Raw genomic sequence first — 21,212 nt, forward strand, 5'->3', positions numbered from 1 at the left:
TATATAAACAAAAGTACCTGTTCTGTCTGTGTCATATTTGTCTGTGCAATTTTCCTTTCATATGGAGATGCTTGAAGACAATTCAAAATATACAGAGAGTATATCTTGTATTCTGACTGGTCAACACTGCATAGCAGTATAATGTTACTGTGGGAGTGCCCCTAGTTATCACCCGATGTCACTTATAAAACTCAGTATGTATCCCTGTTACATATGAGACTGTTTGATTCAAATATAATTTATCTCCCTACCAAATCTTGGCCAAGACAATAGATTAAGAACTTCCTCATTGAGGTATTAGAGATAAAGTTCTTGGAAGCTAAGCTTCTCAGTATAGATAGCGAGTCATTAACTCTGGAATAGTCTTGAGTGTCATATTGCAGAAGATTAATAAAACTATTCACATTTACCAAGCCATCAGAGTGAAAATTGCCATTGATAGGAAATGAAATTTTGTGGGAAATAAAGCCAACTGGTTTCTCTCTCTCTCTCTCTCTCTCTCTCTCTCTCTCTCTCTCTCTCTCTCTCTCTCTCTCTCTCTCTCTCTCTCTCTCTCTCTGCCTAGGAAGCAGGCTATGGAAAATCACTTCCAAAATCTTTCCAAGAAAACTGAAGAGACTTGTCCAAGCAGGGAAGAGAGAGAAAGAGAGAAAACGAGAGAACGCATGATGAATAAAATTTGTGTTTTGGATTTGTGTGTGTGTGTGGCTTTATTGCTGGGATGTAAACCTCCTGCAAACTGTTGAACAGGCGACACATGAGTGAGTGAGTGAGTGAATAAATAAATATATGAATAAACAAACAAACAAGTAAATAAATACTAGGCCCAACTTACTTGTTTTTATATAAAATGATACCGCAAAAATGTTTTTGATATTAAATTAGTCTGAAGGTATAAGAACTATGAATCAAAATTACATTTGTAAAGGTTTAACTATAAGGTTTTGTTTTAAATTTAAATAAGCAATTCTGGCATACAGGGTAAATGTAGTGTGTTTTCTATGATCAGTGTGTTTGTTTCCTTGGTTATTCATGGTATTTGTTGTGGCCTGCCAGTGGCCAGCGGAGCTGGCAGCAGAGTTGGACAGTAAGGAGGTTGGGGAGGAACCTGGGCCAGTCCTGGGAGCTAGGGAAAGCTTGGACAAGGGCTCTGCGTTGGAGGCAGAGAGGGAATTAGACAGCAGTGAGGCAGAGAAACAGCTGGAACATCTTCCCAGTGTGCGCATGCGCAGAGCTGCCAGAAGACAAGAACAACTCAGAAAGCAAGGTCGACTCGGGAGTAAAGCCACACCTTGGAGGTGATTGGCCCCTCCCATAGGAAATAAAAGAGGAGCGAACAGGGAGTGGGCTTTTGCAGGAAACAATTCATTCATTCTGTGACTCTGAGAGACTTTGTTCCAAGTTTTGTCTTGTACTGCAGTTGGAAACAAGTAATGTGCAGCTTGCCAAACGAGATAAGGTGTGTTGAGAAATATTCCTTTGAAAAACTGTTTGGACAAACCTTGCTGACTGTAAATGAACGTAATTCACAGTCGTGTAAATAAGAGGTTTTGCCAGTAATTCCTGCCTCCTGCTTGTTAAGAGAGCCTAGGTCAGAACAGTATTCACAGAAGACTGCCCCAATGCCAAAGTTCAAGGGCATCAATACTATTTCTCTCCTACTTCTTCAAAATCCAATTTTGCTTCAGTAGAGTGCTACTGGGAAAGGGATGGCCTGTATGATTTAGATTTAGATTTTTGTAGATATAAACATAGTAATTTTTCCAAGACCACCATTGCTATTTGACCAAGAAGTAGTTGGCAATGTATTGCTTGACTGGTAGTACCTTTATTATTGATAGTCAGTCTTAAAAGACAGAAGCTATCCACCACCAGCATATATTTATTTTCAATTTTAAGACAGTTTAGAAACACATAAATGCTGTCGTGTGTGTTCCCAAAAGTAAAATAAAATCTTCAAGTAGAGCTCATTTTCTAATGACTTTTTGGACACATTGATGAAAGAATTTGGCAGCACTACAGAAGCAGGCTGCCATCTCCTTCTTCAGGGATGTTTTTTGATTTCCCAATTGATTGATGGATTGATTGATCAAATTTTTAAGGCTGCCCATCTTACAAAAATTACTCTGGGCAATGTACAAAATTATAAAACAGTAAACATATAAAAAACCAGTCATTATTAAGAAAAATGAAAAATCACAAGGATAAGAAAATAGATGTTAACAGCAATAATGGAGCCATTTTAAGATCACACCATTTAGCATATGATAGTGATTTTCCTTGAAGATCTCCCATGTGAGCATACAATATCTAATTTGCCTCCAAGTCCAGAGATGGTTGGCCATCTGCTGCATTGATTTTCTAAACACAGTTTCTTCTGCTAATGAAGTCTGGGTTCCGTATTAGCTTGGCCAACTTCTTCAATAAAAACTCTGTTTATAGAATCACGTATCCCACTAAGATCTATGAAAGATGTGAACAGGTGTTTACCATCTGTTGTATATTTAGTAATAAGTGGGGTAGAACGAAGCAGTTGCCTTTTATGGAACCCAGATCTAAATCTAGCCTGTTCTTCCACTAATATGTTCTTCTATTGAAAAATAATCCGCACTAATCAAGTGCTTTATTACCAATGTTCCACAAGAAGAGCTGTGTCAGAACATTATTGCAAGAAGTATAAACACACTGCTGCAGCCCGGATCATCAGAAAAATGAAATAGATAGCCTATACAACATCTCCCCCCCCCAAAAAAATGGATACCCACGCAAATTTATCAAAATGTTCTTGACCACTCAACTCAACTCAACTCACCACAACACAACACAAGCTATGGAAAGGTACCACATATCAAAAACATTTTAGAAACCACCAATAGACTATTATAACCACATAGTATCACCATAGCACACAAACCAATTAAAGCCCTCAAAACATTTTAATAAACTGAAAGACGTAGTAACCCAAGAAAAAAAAACAGGAGTCATCTACAACATATAAGAACTGTAACAGTCACTAGGTAGGATAGACAGAAGACTAGCTGTAATGGAATGTGTGGATGACCTTGAAAGAATTGCTATTAGGAAACAATCAGACAGGAGGCAAGAGCGCCCGTGGTTTAATAGTCAGAGAAAGATATTTAGGAAGGACCCACTTTAAGGGATCAAGCTGTTAAAAGTGGTGGTGGTGAATTTGTATTTTCATACTTGCAAGTTTCTGTTAATAAAGTAGAATTAATTCATCTTTCCTGTTTGGTTTAATTGGGACAATTGATACTAGCAGAGTGCAGCCCATCAACATCAACTGATAGTCAGAACACATGATGAAAACTCCTTAATCTCATAATACATGGACAGAGTTAACCATAGTTTCAGTTGGAAAACTGTGCATCCTAAACCAAGTTAAATCTTAAACCACTTTAAACCACTAAACCATTACTGAAAGCTTGACATTCAGTTGTATCTGTCCATTAATGGACACATAGAAATGAAGTACAGTTATATACCATTCAAAAGAAACAATAAAAGACTAAGAAGAGACCAGAATATTCTCTCCAGTAGTCAATACTCATATAAGCAAGGATTAATCCCAGACAAACAAGAAGAAAAAAAATATTCCAAGGAACTACTAAGGAGGAAACCACATATCCCCATCAACAGTAGCAGGAAAAGCTACTAAATGGAGCAAACCTCACATTCACTAGAAGTGATGATAGTTACCCAGGACTCCATCATTCAACCCTGAACTATATACATTTTCTTCTATTGCAGTGTTCTTAATCAACCGATCCTCTACTTTTCTCGAGAGATGTTTTGCATGTATCTTAACTATTTTATCAATAAGGCTTATGGGTTTGTAATTTTTAGGGTTTTCCTTGTCTTATTTTTTTTGTATATGGCAATTATGATAGTTTCCTCTTGCTGGATGTTGGCTATATAAGTAAACAGTCCTTCCAGCAATAGAGCCCACCAGTCAATGTGTGTCCTGAAAAGTACTTGAAGTAGGAAATCTTTGATGGCTTTATTGAGTTTAAGTGACTGAATATCCTGTTTCCCCGAAAATAGTACCTACCCTGAAAGTAAGTCCTAGCTTGATTTTTACACGTGCGCCCAATATAAACCCTATCCCCAAAATAAGCCCTAATTAAGATCCCGCCCACTCCATAGTGCACGGGTAAAAATTAAGCTAGGGTGGGGATGGGGTGGTGGTGGAGCTGCCCTACTACCACCACAGGCGCCCCTGACAGGAGTGACATCGAGCTGGCCATGTCCACCCTGGCCACACCCACCCTGGCCATGCCTAGCCCAGCCCCCCAAGGTCAAACACAACCCTGATGCAGCCCTCAATGAAATCGAGTTTGACACCCCGGTTTATACTTTTCACTAATTCTGGATGGTATGATGGTTATAGTGTCTCTTGGATAGAGTATATAACATAAAATGCTCCATCTCAGATATCCACATTCTAGCCAGGTTATCAGAAAAATAACTGGCAGCTGAATTTCATAATAATCTTTGGTTTTGAAGATAAGGGCACTGAATTGTGTTCATACAGTTTTGCTAAGACATGGGGCCACCTTGCAAATGCTTTAGTGATCTTTATTACCTGCACAAAATTAAAGGTTCATTATTTTTCTCTCTCTATTTCAGATTCTGGAAAAGTAATAGTGTATTTTAATATTGACTGTATTACTCATTCTTCACATATACTAATGAAATTTAATGACATTGAGTGGTGTCAGGAAGACACCAACTACCACAATATAGACACATCAGGCTGTTGTTCTGTCACATAAAATACAGAACAGTTGAAGTGGCAGTAATAGTATATAGCTCAATGCCAAGTTACAAATTATAATTCTGAAGCTGTATGGGAATGTATTTAGTAAAATGTTCATATGATCATAACCAGAAAGTATTTTTCCAGTTTTATTTTGCTAACTGCATTTGTATTAGTAATTATAGAACCTTAAATTTAATTTACCTTTACATTTAATTTCTGAATTTTTAAAATACTTTTTCACTGATGTGGCAATCTTGAGGCTTTTTCCTACACACACACACCACATCCTCTCTTTCTGATCTAAACTGATGCTTACCAAAAGGTCATTAAACTCCTTCTTTGCAAGTCCATTTCCATACAGCTCTCCAAGAACTGTAAATTACGAAGCTGTTGTAAAACGTACATATAAAGATATCTGTCTTCCTTACCTAATACACTTCATTTTGCAACATGACAAATTAAAAGTAAGCAACAATAGCTAGTCTCAATGAATTAATTGCCTATTGTTCTGTATGCTGAAGAACAAAGGCATGATTTGAAGTGCTAAATTCCTCATTCTTGATTGATTAACATGTAACTGATTGAATGCACTGAACTTTCCATGTAGGCTGTTAATTACAAGTTCATTTCTGAGTTACAGTATTCTTAAGATGACCGAAGCTGACAGCTTCCACATAGAGATAAGATGGTCCTAACACTTTCATAACATTTTCCTATCTTCTCATTAGGATGGCTCATACTTGGCAGAGTTCCTGCTGGAAAAGGGCTATGAGGTGAGTGAGTAGTCTTGCTGACTGACTGCAGACTCATGGGATAAATTGGACAGAGCTTCCTTGTTGCTGTCACTCTCTGGTTATGTTTTCCATTCAGCATGAGATAAGAAATCAAAACGTTTGAAAAGAATGCACAACATGAGCTGTAATCATGCCAGTGCATTGTACTGTTTTATCATGGAGACTGCAATGGTGGAATCCCTCCGATCCTCAGGGTATAGCTGTTTTTCCACACTTCCTGCTTATTCAGATAAACAGCAGCCTGCGCAAAGCAAGGCTACATTAAATTCATGTGTTACGATGCAGGAGGAAAAAGTTAACTTATTTTGAGAAGGTATTTTGCAGGGGTGGGAGTTGGGGACCTTGAAAAAATAAATTGAATTGTCCTTCAGCAATTACGAAATGTTAGAATTTTGGGTACCGTAACGCTCTACCACAGAATAAAAAGCTGAAAAGTGGTACTTCATTAATGAACTTGATCCCTTTCCATTTAGCTGTCATAACAACATAATATGCATAATATAGCAATTCCCCCGTTCTTTAAAATGTTTCTATCATCATGGCCAATACAAATAGTTCCATCTTCTGTGTTACTTCTAACACTGTTCAATATATTTCATAATAGTAAAGTGACACTGCTACTTTTATATTTGCAACTTAGAAATCATGTCTTTTTAACATAAGCAAAAGGAAGAACAAGAGAGTGACTGAAATAAAATTAAGGAAACTGCCAGGTACTAGACGTAAAATATCTGCTTCACTGGTGGTACTTTCATTATAAATAATGTTCTGGAAGTAGTTTGCCACTGCCTTTGGTTTTCCTTTTTTTCTTTCTAGTCCACCTTACACACCTGGGGTTTCTTTGTGATCTGTTGTCCAGGTCTAATCCCGCTTAGTGCTGAATTTGGCCAGGGTTGGCTAGATGTAAATTAAACATTGCTATTGGTTATATATCTAGATCAGGGTGGATAAAAATCAATGATTTTTTTAAAAAAATCAAAAAAATCAGATTTTTTTGATTTAAATCGGATTTATTTTAATAAAAAACTTTTGGGGTAAAAATCTATTGTAAGATAGTTTTCTATTTAAGATACATAAATAATTTAGTTTATTCAGCATGAAATGGAGCTTAGTTATGTAGCATGAGGCTGTATATTCTGCAACACTGGGACTATCGGTGAGTCAACAGTAGGTCAAAGGTGTAGCAGAGATGACAGTTGCTCTTTAAAAATTATGATTTAAATCGAGTTGATTTAAATCAAGCCTTTTTATTAGTGATTTAAATCATGATTTAAATTGTGTTTTAAATCAACTCGATTTAAATCAAATCCACCCTGATCTAGATAGCAAAAACCTCCTTCTTTCTATTGTTCAAGGAAAAAATCTGAACCCAGGAAGAGATTAAGTACAAATTTAAGTACACATTTATAATTATATAAGTTATACAAGTTCCATGGGCTAGAGATGTTTGTCAGAAATGTCTAATTATTAAACGAGAAAAAGCATGGAGAAAGTGGGTGCCATTATTTTCATCTAGCTGTTTCCATTAAGTAGCTTTCCTGGATCTTTATGGCCCTTTCCTGTTTTTCTATTTGAATCAGACGCTTCTGTATCACAAAACTGATCTCACAACATCTGATATTGTGAAGCTTTATATCAAAAATATTTTCTGTACTTCTGTTAAATTGCAGGTACACGGAATTGTTCGTAGATCTAGCTCTTTTAACACGGGACGGATTGAACATCTCTACAAGAACCCGCAGGCTCACATAGAAGGAAGTAAGTGCGTGTTGAAAGGTGAGATGAAATACATAGAGGACATATGTGATTTTGTTTTTATTGCTAATGTTTGTATAAGATTTCATCAGATCACTGAGACTAATTATGTGAATGTCTTTTTTTAGTCTAGCCTCAATCCTTTTTTGAGAAATACTTTATAAAATAATGTTGTTAATTTTTGTTCATTTCAACTGGAACTGAATATAAAATGTTGATATCACTAATAATCTCTGAAAAAAGCAAAGTAAGAAGACTTTTTAGGATAGCAGTACAGGTTTGTCAATATATTGCAAATTATTTTCTTGACTAATTAGAACTAGTTCACAATTTTTTTCTTGGCCATATAAATTGCAATTTCGATCAAGTCCCTTTATGCATATCCATGTGAAATCAGTAGAAAAAATGTTAGTAAAATTAATTTGGCGATCAGATATCAAAATGTGAGCCATTACAGCAAGGCAGCTTGCTAACCAATCTTGTTGCTAACATCAGCCATTTCTAACAAACTAATATAGTGGTGAGAAGGAGAAGGTCCTACAGCCTAATGGTCATCCAGTTCCTTCATTTTCCTCTCACATATGTTGTCTAAGCAATGTTTCTGCATTTGTTCCTCTTCTTCCTCCTCACTCAAATAATGAGAGATCATGTGGCTTCCCTGTGCAACTTCTTCAATGCAACTTATTTGATGGAAGATGGAAATATTTCACTTGTATAACTGCTTGTGCTGATTGCTATCCTCCATATGGCTCTCACTGTAGCAAAAGGATCGAGCAATTGATTGAGAGGACCATCCACTAAGATGGCAAAAGAGCCATGTAGATAGAGAACCCAGTGTGAGGAAGGGCAAATGAGTAACCTCTTCCATCACCAGCCAAGTGAGTCACTTTGTCTTTGAAGAAACCTAGGTGCCATGTGGAACCTCATGTGTGGGCTGGTGAGTGATCAAGGTGGAGAAGGAGCAGGTATAGTTAGGTTGAAATGACAACAGATTCTTAAAAAAATATCATATATGCATATCTGAAAGCCTGCCATTTGTACATATATAAAATCAAGGTCCAATCATAACATGTGAAAATCTGTATAGTTACCGTTATAGTTCTCTTCTTTATTTATCAATCATGAATATGTAAAATCACGTGATAATTAAACTGCAGATAACGAGGGCCATGTACAATTATATTTACAACTTACCTGACTTCACCCACGTACTTATTCTACATTAGTACAGGTAGTCCTCGACTTACAGCCACAATTGAGTCCAAAATGTTGTTAAGTGATTTTTGCCCCATTTTATGACACTTCTTGCCACAGTCGTTAAGTGAATTTATTTATTTATTTTATTAGTCATATTTCTATGCCGCCCACTCTCCGAGGACTCTGGGTGGCTTATACCAAAGACAGTATACTAAATAGCATATTGCCCCCAACAATCTGGGTCCTCATTTTACCCATCTCGGAAGGATGGAAGGCTAAGTCAACCTTGAGCCGGTGAGATTTGATCCGCTGAATTGCTGAACTAGCAGTCAGCTGAAGTAGCTTCAGTACTGCACTCTAACCACTGTGCCACCTCGGCTCATTATAATCACTGCAGTTGTTAAATTAGTAACAAAGTGATTAAGTGAATCTGGCTTCCCCATTGACTTTGCTTGTCAGAAGTTTGCAAAAGGTGATCACATGACCCCGGGATGCTGCAACGGTCATAAATATCAACCAGTTGCCAAGCATCTGAATTTTGATCACATGATCATGGGGTTGTGGCAAAGGCCATAACTGAAAAACAGTCATAAGTCACTTTTTCAGTGCCGTTATAACTTTGAACAGTCACTAAATGAACTGTTATGAGTCAAAGACTATCTGTAATTCAGGGAACCAGTTACAGAGCAGGAAAAATATAAGAAAATATATTTTGCATATTGTGACTTGTAACATAAATGGTTTTAGAAAAACTGAACTAAGAACAATATGTTGAAAATAATAGGACTTTAAATGTTTTCAGTTGACTTTTTGTATCATATAAGTCATTTTATTTAATTTTTTAAATCATATTTTTTATATTTTTGTTGGAAAGCCAGTTGTTACAAAATCTTATAGTTCATTAATTTAATTAATGCAAATTAAATTTCAGAATTCCTATGATTTATCACTCAGTGACTTAAGCTGTAATCTTCATTTATTTATAGTTATAATAAAAATATATGTCTGCCTGACTTTTCAAGGAATTAGGAAAGTATATAATAGAAATGAATGCAACATGACATGAATTTTAACTTTTTTTTTTTACCTTGAAGATATGAAATTGCATTATGGTGATTTGACAGATAGTACTTGCTTGGTGAAAATAATCAACGAAGTTAAGCCCTCTGAAATTTACAACCTTGGAGCACAGAGTCATGTTAAAGTAAGTAATATTAATAAATTTCTTACAAAATAAATATGTGATTATCTGTAAGCAAAACGTGTAGTATATTTTGTTGCTACTTATTTTGTTAGACCCCATTTTTTAATTTTATTTTAACATATATCTATGAACAAAATTCTGAGAATGTAAAAATACAAAAGAAACCTTAAATAATGGTTTAGGTAAACAAAGGTATATCAAATGAGTGCTGGTGTGCGCATTCATATATATGCATATATATGTGTGTCTCTCTATATATATACTGTATATATGGGGAAGAAGCATGATTTGTGAGTATAAACATTTAAATAAATACAGTGAAGGCAGATGACTCACCTGTGGATTATTTAGTCATGTTAATTTCTTAACTGAAGTTTGATTGGAGTTTGGGATATTCTTTGAATGATGTAGAACACCCTTATGCACTTTTTGCAATTATTTTTGTTTCAGCAGTGCTCGGAGTTCAAAAACTTTTTTCTTGCAACCTTTCTCATACAGACATAACCTTTAAATATCCATGAACATTATTTCTATAAAATACATTGATATAAACAATGAAGAATTATATATTCAGTATCTACAAACTGAGATAGATTCTCAGTTAAGGGGGTACCATTGTGTCACATTGGAAATGACAAAGCATGTCCATCCGTTTTATCAACAAAGTGGTGGGTTTGATATTTCTCTGAAGAGGGTGCCCTTGTAGGGGTCTCTGATCCTCCATGGCCATACATGGTGTAGATTTCTTCCCTTTTCCCTTCTCCAGAAGTTGAAGTTCTACAAACCTCTCTATTCTACTCCCGCTTACCTTTCAAACTTTCTGGCCACTGAGAAATTTCCATCCTTATTTTTCCCTTTGTCTTTTGCTTCTTGATCATCAAAGTGTTAAGCACAGACTTTAAAATAATAATAATAATAACAATAATACAGTGGAGACCTCATTATTAAATGTTAAGCTTAAAAATCTAAACCTTAATCTTATAAAATAATGTAATGCATTTTGCAACTTTTTATCAATGTCATCCTTAGCATCAGTTACACAAGTTAAGCAATCTTACATTCATTAACATCTTAGAACTTTTATTTAACATTGATTAGAAATGTTTTTCTCATATTCAAAGGTTTAATTTGTCTAGATCATCACAATATTAACAGTTTCCAATTTCTATTGTATAAATAACCCCTGTAGTCAGTTACAGTACAATAAAACAATTAATGGTAAAAAGTTTTAAGCCCAGAGATAAATGTAATCAGTTAGCAGAGGTCTTCAAACTTGGCAGCTTTAAGACTTGTGGACTTCAACTCCCGGAGCTGGCTGGAGAATTCTGGGAGTTGAAGTCCACAAGTCTTAAAGCTGCCAAGTTTGAAGACCTCTGAGTTAAAGGAATGAGAAGAATGATACTCTTACTGTTGTTCAGTGATGATGTTAATGATGACAGTTATGATTTATTATAATTAGTTTAGTATTATTGCTTAAATTGCGTTGCCATCAAATCAGTGACTCTTTAACTGAACTCTTGGTGACTTATCCATACATGTTTATGTTTGACAGGTGTTTTTGCAACTTTCCAGTCAAACATGTAGTTCTGGCCTTGCAGGATAGCGTTCGGTACAAATATTAATCAGCCCTCATCCTATTTACCTTTCTGGGCTCAGGAACTGCTTCCTGCTTGTTAGTGTTGATTATTAATGGAAAGCCTATATTTGCTTCATATAGTCTGCGAAAGAATTTGGTTTCATATCATTGTTACAATGTACAATTATTGTTTTCTTTAGCATTCACCTAAGAAGAATTAAATTAAATTTATCCAATATAGAAATAAAAGATAATAGGTTGAATTCCAGTTCAGTAGTTCTGTTTGCGCATCAAGGCTTTTCTGTATATCTATATCACAGCCAAACATTCCCTTCCAAATGCTATTCCTGAATGTTAGAATATTCAAAAAGGCAGTGGCATGTTGGATGGGATATTGCAGTGCAAGAGGGACATTATTACTCATAGGATATTTTGCCAAGTTGAAATCCCTTCCACTCGAACAGGTTTGGATCCAATCCAACATTCTTTTTGTGTGTAAATGTTGGCCTGGACTTATCAGAGCATACAGTTGACACTTCTGTTTGCATGAGGGTTTTGTGTATGTGTCATTTCCACTGCCCCTTCAACCTATGACTGCATTTGAATGCCCTACTATAGATCAGCTTTCAAATTTTTGACAGGTCATAAGATCTAAGCAAATTTCTGAATGCTCTATGCAAAACATTTTACAAAGCTGTCTTTAACAAGTGTCTATATATGTTGTTTGTGCTTTCTGTTCATCTTTGTTTTCTTTTATTCTCATGTAATTGATTTGAATTATTTGAAAGAGTTGAGGAGTGATATGAAATTAAACAAGATAAATTCCCACTTCACTGCCTCTTCTGTATTTAGCCACAAGATAAGGAATGAAGATGAATACATATATATATATTTCTGTCTTTTTGGTGCTTTTTTGTCTCTACATCTGCATTTCTGTGTGTTTCTGTGTTTCGATACATACATACATTCATAATTGATACTTTTTTGTCACTCAATAATAGTAATAATTTTCATTGTTGCCTTTTGATTTTCTGGAATGTAGGAAATGTTATACTTTTTAATCTTGTAAAAGTTTTGCTAATAAATGTTTGGATCTGACATTTTCAATATTATGATTTGTCACACAGATATTTGGATTTGGAATATTTACCTATCAAATCCTTTCTAAGGATCTGGGATAGGCAGATATTGTTTGATGGTATGACAGATATCAGCATAGGATGTAAACTGTTCTAAGTAAAGCTGCCTTTTGCAATTGACTGATGGTGCTTTTGTCAATGCTGATGGTGTTCAAGTGATGCTCCAGATGTTTTGCAATTGCACTCAAGGTGCCTATTACTATTGGTACTATCTTTGCTTGATTTTGCCACTGTCCTTCCACTTCTATTTGCAAGTCTTTGTATTTTGTGATTTTCTCCAGTTCTTTCTCTTCCATTCTGCTATCTCCAGGTACTACATACAATGTCCACTATTCAGACTTTTTTATGTTTCTTATGACAGCTGTTAAACGGGTGTTATGTAGTGGTGCTTACCTGTTGGAATATTATTATTATATTTTATAACTCTAAATTCCTAAAGCAATTCACAGTTTATGAGACAATCTGGTATAGTGGTTAAAGGGATGATCAGTGGTGAGCTGCTGCCAATTCGGACCGTTTCAGGCGAACCGGTAGTTCTGACGATCAGCTGGCCCCGCCCACCCACCCCACCCCCGCCCTGTCCTGTCCTATATTTCCTTCTTTCTGGCTTAGCTGATTTGCGCGGCACAGCTGATTTCCGCACCTCTGCTGTTCTACTGACTGGGGCTGCCTTAGAAGGAAGGTAAGTAGCTGAGCTCCAAATTGTTGTATTTTGAACACTGCACCCAAGCGTGTTAGGCGCACTCATCTGCGCTCACAGAAACAGTTGTTAAACTGGTTGCAGCCCACTACTGGGGACAACACTAGAAACTGGGAGAATTCAAAACCAATATAAGTATAAAGACCTATAAAGACCTATAAAGACCTCTTAGACCTAGAAGAAGTAAGTGACAAAGCACTTCTTAAAATGTTACCAAGAAAACTATACAGATTTCTCCAGGCAGCTGCCTGGAATCCAGACTGACCTAAAGGTACCAAAATCTCCCAAATACAAAAACTAGCCACTAGATAATACCAATTCAAATAAATCTGAAATTCAATGCAAGACAGTTTTGGGGTTATGAATATTTTGTGTGATATTTGACAATTGTACCCACATTAAATCTTTTTATTTGTCTTTTATGTTTTTGGTGCCTTCATGCAGCTTTCATATATAGTTATTATTTTATAGTGGCCCTGTACATCACTGTCAGATAGTCTAATCTTATCCTGCATTTTCTTCATTTTGATGCAATATTCCTTGTCTAAATAGGTTTTCTCCTTCCAGTTAATTTTATGTGAGCTCTGCTAAAAGTAAGGAAAATAAAGTAATAGGATGTTGGTCCGGTTTCCTGTAGTAAACCAACAAAGATAAATCATTCTTGGAATGGGTCTATCAAAGTCCAGAGGACATGGATAAAGTATTTAATCACAAATTCAGAGGGAAATAACTTTTAAAGTAGGTAATTACGTTGTACATTATTGTAGAACAAACAAAACCGCTAGATAAAAGAGAAAGGGTACATACTTCACTTATAAATCGTAATTTTAATGCAGTTTAGTGAATAATCTATCAAAAGAAATGCTCCAGGTAGTTCTTAACTTAGGACCATTCATTCAACAACCATTCAGAGTTTAGTGGTGCTAAACAAAGGGACTTACGACCAGTTCACAAAATTATGGATGTTGCAGTGCCCACGCAGTTACATGATCAGAATTTGGGTGCTTAACAGTCCATCCAAACTAATAGCAACAGGAGTACTTCAACTCCCTTCACCCACCTTATCTCCTCTCCCTTCTGTGTCCTTTTGGTCTCCCGCACTCTGCAGCCCCTATTGCCTTAGCTGACCTTTGCCGTCCATGCCCAGCCTGGTTATTCAGAAGACAATTGCTGGCTGCAAAGGGCTTTCTTCCCAAGGTCACATCAGCAGCTTTTCCAGCAGCTGCCTTACACTTATATGACACACACTTATACACACAAACATATATTAAAATGTATTTTAATATATTAAAATATGATTAATTGAATGGTTATTATTTCCTACTTACAACAATCATTAGAAATGATTTAGTTTAAAAAAGTATTGAAACATCAATCAGCATTATAAAATATAATACCAAAATATTAATATTTTAAAAATTAATTCTCTTCATAGGTCTTCTAAAATATACTCCCCAGTTATTGAGAAAACAAACTTAGAATAGAATAACAGAGTTGGAAAGAACCTTGGAGGTCTTCTAGTCCAAGCCCCTGCTTAGGCAGGAAGCCCTATACCAGTGATGGCTAACCTTTTCTGGACTGAGTGCCCAAAGTGCGCATTTGTGTGTCTCTGAATCCCCAAAATGCAATGCATGTGCAGCCCCTGTGCATGTGCCCCCATGCATGCGCACACGGCCCCCTGCATGTGCCCCGCTCCCTGCACATACAGGGCAGAGACCCGAAAACTAGCTGGGCAGCAGGAGGCACACACATGCGCATGTGCAGTAGAGCTGAACTGGGGCGATGCTCACGTGCCATCAAAGGGCATTGCGTGCCACCTCTGGCACACGTGCCATAGGTTTGCCATCACGGCCCTATACCATTTCAGACAAATGGTTTTCCAATCTCTTCTTAAAAAGAAGAAAAAAAAGAGCCTTGAAAAGAGTCTGGTGGCACAGCAGACTAAAGCACTGTTATTAACATCAAGCTGTCTGCAATTCCTCAAATCTCACCAGGCTCAAGGTTGACTCAGCCTTCCATCCTTTCTAAGGTAGGTAGAATGAGGACCCGGATTGTGGGGGCAATAAGCTGACTTTGTATAAATATACAAAAGTATGAAGGCTATAGCTTAGCATTGTAAGCCGCCTTGAGTCTCTGGAGAAGGGCGGCATGTAAATCAAATTTTTTAAAAAAACTTCTAGCATGGAACATTCACAATGTCTGGAGGCAAGTTGTCCCACTGATTAATTACTCTTAACTGTCAGGAAATTTCTCCTTAGTTCTAGGTTGCTTTTCTCCTTGATTAGTTTCTACCCATTGCTTCTTGTCCTGCCCTCAGGTGCTTGGAGAATAGCTTGACTCCCTCTTCTGTGTGGCAGCCCCTGAGATATTGGAAGACTGCTATCCTGTCACCCCTAGTCATTCTTTTCATTAAATTAGACATACCCAGTTCCTGAAACCGTTCTTCATATGTTTTAACCTCCAGTCCCCTAATCATCCCTGTTGCTCTTCTCTGCACTCTTTCTAGAGCCTCTTTTTTATATTGTGGTGACCAAAACTGAATGCAGTATAAGGCCTTACTGAGGCATTATAAAGTGGTATTAACACTCCACGTGATCTTGATTCTATCCCTCTATTTATGCATCCTAGAACTGTGTTGGCTTTTTTGGCAGCTGCAGCACACTGCTGGCTCATATTTTAATGATTGTCCATTAGGACTCCAAGATCCCTCTCACAGTTATTACTGTTGAGCAAGATACCACATATACTGTACCTGTGCATTTTGTTTTTCTTGCCTAAATATAGAACCTTACTTTTTTCACCTTTGAATTTTATTTTGTTAGATAGTGCCCAATGTTTGAGTCTGCCAAGAACTTTCTGTATCTTAAGCCTATCTTCTGGAGTGTTGGCTATTCCTGCCAGCTTGGCGTCATCTGCAAATTTGATAAGTTCCCCATCTATCCCCTCATCCAAATTATTGATGAAGATGTTGAAGAGTACTGGGCCTAAAACAAGCCTTGGGGTACCCCATTACATACTTCCCCCCATATAGATGCAGTTCCATTAAGGATTACATGTTGAGTGCAGTTGGTTAGCCAGTTACAAATCCATCTGGTGGTGATGCTGTCTATCCCACATTTTTCTAGTTTATCCTCCTTTAACTGTTCTGTTTTATATATATATATATATATTTATAGAAACTGCTACTTTCATGACTTTTACTAGGGCAAGCATTATTTAAAACAAAAGTATGCATTTTATTTGTTTAAATTCAAAATAAATATTTGTTTCCAATATAAAGAAAAGTTTAAATTCAAAATAAAAGAACATTTCAAAGCACCTTGCATAATAATTGAAAAATCATATAAGACTAGAAATGATAATGGTTTGTTATAGATCATATAAGCTGTTGTGAGACTTTTTATATTCAAGGGTTGGAATATTTCCTCATGGAGTCTGATACTGGAATCTTACAAAAAGATTCTTATTAGTTGTAAGCCAAGGTTTTATTTCATACAAGGTTCATTAACTAACTTTGGGCCAGAAAAATGCCATTAAGCTTTGAATTTTCCATTTACAGAATGGAAATGATGACTATTTGAGGATGAGATAACAGTGAAGAACTAGCATGTTAGATACATATAGCCAAGGGTACTGTTGTCATTGTATTTCCTTCTTATAACAATCATCTTAAGTGATTTAGTTTTAAAAAAGTATTGAACTATCAATCAGCATTAGTAAAATCTCTGGACAACCATAGATGGAGTGATATAAAATCAATATTCACAGCATCCTGACAGAAAAAACAGGGGCATGTTTCATATGACACACAGGATATTTCTTGCAATCTGTTTTTATTTGACAAGTTTATCCATAGGAAAGCTTCATTTGGAAGAAATATAGAGCTATTTCTTCTCCCACTCTAGAGGTTCCAAGTTAATTATAAGTCTGTTGAGTGGTGGAAGAAGAAAAGGACTCCCATGATTTTCAGTCTAAGTTTCTAACCTTATATAATGGCAGATATAATTTTATTCCATGGCAGAGATCATTAAATTACTTAACCATCCTACCCATATAGGAGTAACCTGTTAGGATAGATTAAATCTATGCCCCTATTGTATGCATTTTAAAGCATTGTGATATGTTCCTTATAGAGAAATAAATTTTATTTTGAATTAGTGTTTAAATCTATGGGTAGTCCTTGACTTACAACAGCGATTAGGACAGGAATTTCCATTGCTAAGCAATGTGGCTGTAAAGCAGTGAGGCTGTAAAGTACAACCACATTGCTTAATGACAACAATCCCTTCAGTTCCAGTTGCCATTTTAATTGAACTGCATGGTTATTAGGTGTGGCAACTTCCTGCCAATTTCCCGCAATGAAACTCAGTAGGGAAGCCAGTAGGAAGTTGCAAGTCCCAGGGCTGCAGGCAGGTAAGCGACTGCTATCAAGTGGGGAAGGGAACGAGAGTATGGGTGCAGGAAAGAATCAGGGAAGGTGCAGAGTGGTGTACAAGAAGCACTGCAGGTTGAGGAGGGTGTAAGGGGGTATGCTAGAAGCACTTCGTGAGTCAGTAAGGGGGTGCACAAGAGGCACTATGCAGGTCAGGGAGGGTGCACAGGAGTGTGTGAGGGGTGCAAGAAGCATGAATCAGAAAGAGTGAGCTGTTCAGAGATTATTGCATCCTTGCTTTATTCAGGCAGTGTTTCTGCTCAAGAGAGAATGGGAGGGGGGTGCACAGGAAAAGACAGACAGTTATTTTTACTAATTCTCTCTTCCCATTTTACCCATTGAAAACCTACTTTGGGTGTCAAGTAACAGTCCAGGGCACTATGACAAGGATCCCCAACCTTTCGGACCTCAGGGACCAGTAAATTCATAATTTTAAATCCCATGGACCACTAATATGATCTGCCTAATGACTGGGTGGGCATGGCTAGGTGGTCATGTGACTGTGTGGGCGTGGCCAACTTGATGTCACTCATGTCGAGGGCGCCTCGCCGGCCTCTATTCACCCCTCCCCTCCTAGCCACTCCTCACCTGCTTGCCCGGACTCCTTAGGGCCCCAAGAGGAAGCAGTTGTTGAAGCTAAGCAGCTACCATGAGAAAGAGTTGGCAAAACAGCTGGCTCAGTTCAAATTGGATCTGACCGAGAAGGAGGCTTAGCAGAAGCACCTCACTAAGGACTACGAGTATAGGCTTTCCAAGCAGAGGCAAGACCCGCAGGAGTGCAAGGCCAGGTACTGGCACCTGGAGGCTCAGCGGGCTGAGATGGTCAGTCAGTTCCAGGCCATGATGCAGTCCCACTGGAATGAGGCCCTCCGGCTCTTTGCCACCAGCGGCACTTCCCTCCAGCCTTCGCCCAAAGCCCCACACCAGGAGGCTGAAGCAGACCCCAAGTTGGAATTTCTGTCCCCCTCCAACCCTCACAAAAAGACTTCATAGGGGGAGACTTTCTGCAGCAACACAAGCATTCATTGCACGTATCTGGCCCAGGGGCCGTAGTTGGAGGACCCTTGATTTAGTGTAATATAAAAAATGCAAATAATTTTTCTGCAGACCACCAAAATTTTCTCATGGACCACCAGTGGTCCATAGACCACCAGTTGGTGACCGCTGCACTACGATATATAATGCTGCTGAGAGTTGGCCGAAATGATCTCCTTCCCTACTTGCTGGGAGGAGCTTCTTATAACCCTTGGTTTCTTTTACAAATGAATGGCATGTCTGGATCCAAACCATAGTATTGAAATTCTAAGGTTGCAATTTTATAAATATTTACTTCAGTGAGAATAACATCAAAGCAAATGAGAATTGGATTTTGGTGTTAATGAATAAATACCTATTATTTATATGAAATTAATAACTAGGATTTAAAAAGTTTAAAATGTGTTTTCTTTATGTGACATGACAGAAAGAGAGAGAAAGGAAGAAATATCTGTATAATTTTTTTAAAACTCTCCTTCAGGCCTAAAATTTGCTTTAGGTAAGGTAAATACTAAAGATACAATATGCCAGTAAATATGACAATAACATGTAAATGCTGTCACAAGAACATTTCTTCTTTGCCTCACTTACACTGAAGGACATATTTAAACACAGAATGCCAGTAGAAATCTTTACATTTCTTTGTTTTCATTTGATCCAAGAAAATTCAACCAAAGATTGTATTTTTCAAAACAGAGCATTGACAGACATGTTTTCTTTTTGTCAAATAGATGGCAGCAGAGTGTTAGATAATGAACCATTCAGTTCCTTTGACTGTAATGAAAGAAGGATGACAGACAGTAGGCTTCTATCAAGCATAGCCCTGTAAAAGTTGTAGTTATACATTAAATAAGAAAGAATGCTACTATTAATAATGCATAAGAATAGAAGACTAGAAGACGGAGAAGGTTATGCAATGCTATACATTGTGAATAGTTCCAGGTGGGAATGCCTAATCTTTTAAGGTATGAGATCAATTCATGAAATGTGATGGAAGTTAGCTAAGAATAATATACACATCAAAATAAATAGACAGAGAAAAAATAGAAAGTGTTCACAAGTTTTAAGTGAATTGACTACTGCCTTGAGGTACTACGAGACTAAGCCTGCATATCACTTTAAAGATAAGCTACTCAGAGAAAGAAAATGTCAGTACTCAGATTTGACTGGCATTATTTAAGAGTGAGGCTCAAGAATAAGAATAATATATTATTTTAAGGAAGTATTTCTCACACATATTGTGGAAGCTGTTTTGCAATATATTTTGCTGCAGCTCTTGAAAGCTTGTGCCTTTTAATAAAAGTTGTTAGCCAGAAAAGTTGTTACCAGATTCCTTCTAAGTTTTTGAAACTTGAACAAATATCCTAAAATAATTTTCACTAAATAAAAACATTAAAAGTATACAGATTAGAATTAGGTAAAATATGTTCATGTTGATTTCTAAAATTAGATTTTATAAAAATGCTTTCTACTTTTGCTGTATCTTATCAATAATTTAGGCAATAATTAACAGTTACTGTACATTTATACTACATTTATATTTAGAATATGAATATATATTCCTGCCAGTTCATCAAGGCATAGGCAGGAATATTTTAATTTATTAGTTACTTGGGTCAGATTAAATTAAAGTTATTAATTTATTCCTGTATTTATTGTCTGAATGTGAATTTTCTCATACTGCCAAATTATATCATTGGCCATTACTTAGTAAAGGTTGAAGTATATTACAGTTATGTGAATAGATAATTATATTGCAGTTCATCATATACCTTATTGCATATTTAATACACTGTTTAAAAGAGATTAGTCATATTTAAACGAGCTGTTTGAAACTCCTAATATAGTTACACTTGTTTTTACAATTCTAGTTTATAGTAGCGATTATTTTTCCACTGTGAAACTTAGCTATATTAACAAAAAATCAGTTTTAATCTTCTTGTGTATATTAAAGCAAATTATGGTTAGCATGGATTTCTGATTGAACTCTTCCAATATAGAATTACTAAAACTTGATTAATATTAAGGGAGTGAATAAAAATTAGCTTATTGGGACTGAATATCATCAATAGTACAGATCATCTTAGCAAGGCAAAAATTAAATTTAAGAAATGAAGGGATAAAATTATTTAAAGTAATGTAGCAAATGGTTACATTTAGCATTTTTATCATGTTTATCAATATGATAGAAAAAATAGATGAAAAATAGTGGCCATAGATTGAAGAGCTGTTCATACAACTAAGCTGCATTGTTATAATATAGAAAGTAGTAGAAACTGATCCTGATTTAATATTTGCTTTGTTCTGAGTTTTCCCGATTCTGTAGCAGTGTTGTAATTTTCCATTTTTTCTTTCTGAAATGCTCACCGTGAATAGTGAATAAGACAAAAGATGGGTACAGTATTTACAGTAGTAAATGCCAGGTGAGTCCAAACAAATGAAATGTGGTAGACAAATATTGAATTAATGAGAAGCACTGGATTGTAATAAAATACTTGTCTATTTCCATGGCTAAAAAACATTTTTTCCAGTAGTAACATGAAATGTTAAGTTCTCATTTGTGCTTTAAAAGAGACAGTGTTTTAGTTAAATTGTATAGT

The 21,212-nt window shown here is 36.4% G+C and overlaps 1 protein-coding gene across 2 annotated transcripts in view; it reads left to right on the forward strand.

The window, feature by feature from the left end:
- Nucleotides 1-21,212, forward strand: part of GMDS (GDP-mannose 4,6-dehydratase) — a 262,683-nt gene that overhangs the window by 21,785 nt on the left and 219,686 nt on the right. Inside the window, exons 2-4 of one of the 2 annotated variants that reach the window (XM_034429061.3) lie at nucleotides 5,509-5,553; nucleotides 7,245-7,350; nucleotides 9,621-9,730. In XM_034429061.3, coding sequence (XP_034284952.1) covers nucleotides 5,509-5,553; nucleotides 7,245-7,350; nucleotides 9,621-9,730 — 261 coding nt within the window. The remainder of the gene's footprint in view (nucleotides 1-5,508; nucleotides 5,554-7,244; nucleotides 7,351-9,620; nucleotides 9,731-21,212) is intronic. The other variant, XM_034429062.3, reaches the window with a different exon arrangement.

The sequence above is a fragment of the Pantherophis guttatus genome, chromosome 3 (assembly GCF_059756535.1).
Source record: "Pantherophis guttatus breed Tessera chromosome 3, ASM5975653v1, whole genome shotgun sequence".
Taxonomy (NCBI): domain Eukaryota; kingdom Metazoa; phylum Chordata; class Lepidosauria; order Squamata; family Colubridae; genus Pantherophis; species Pantherophis guttatus.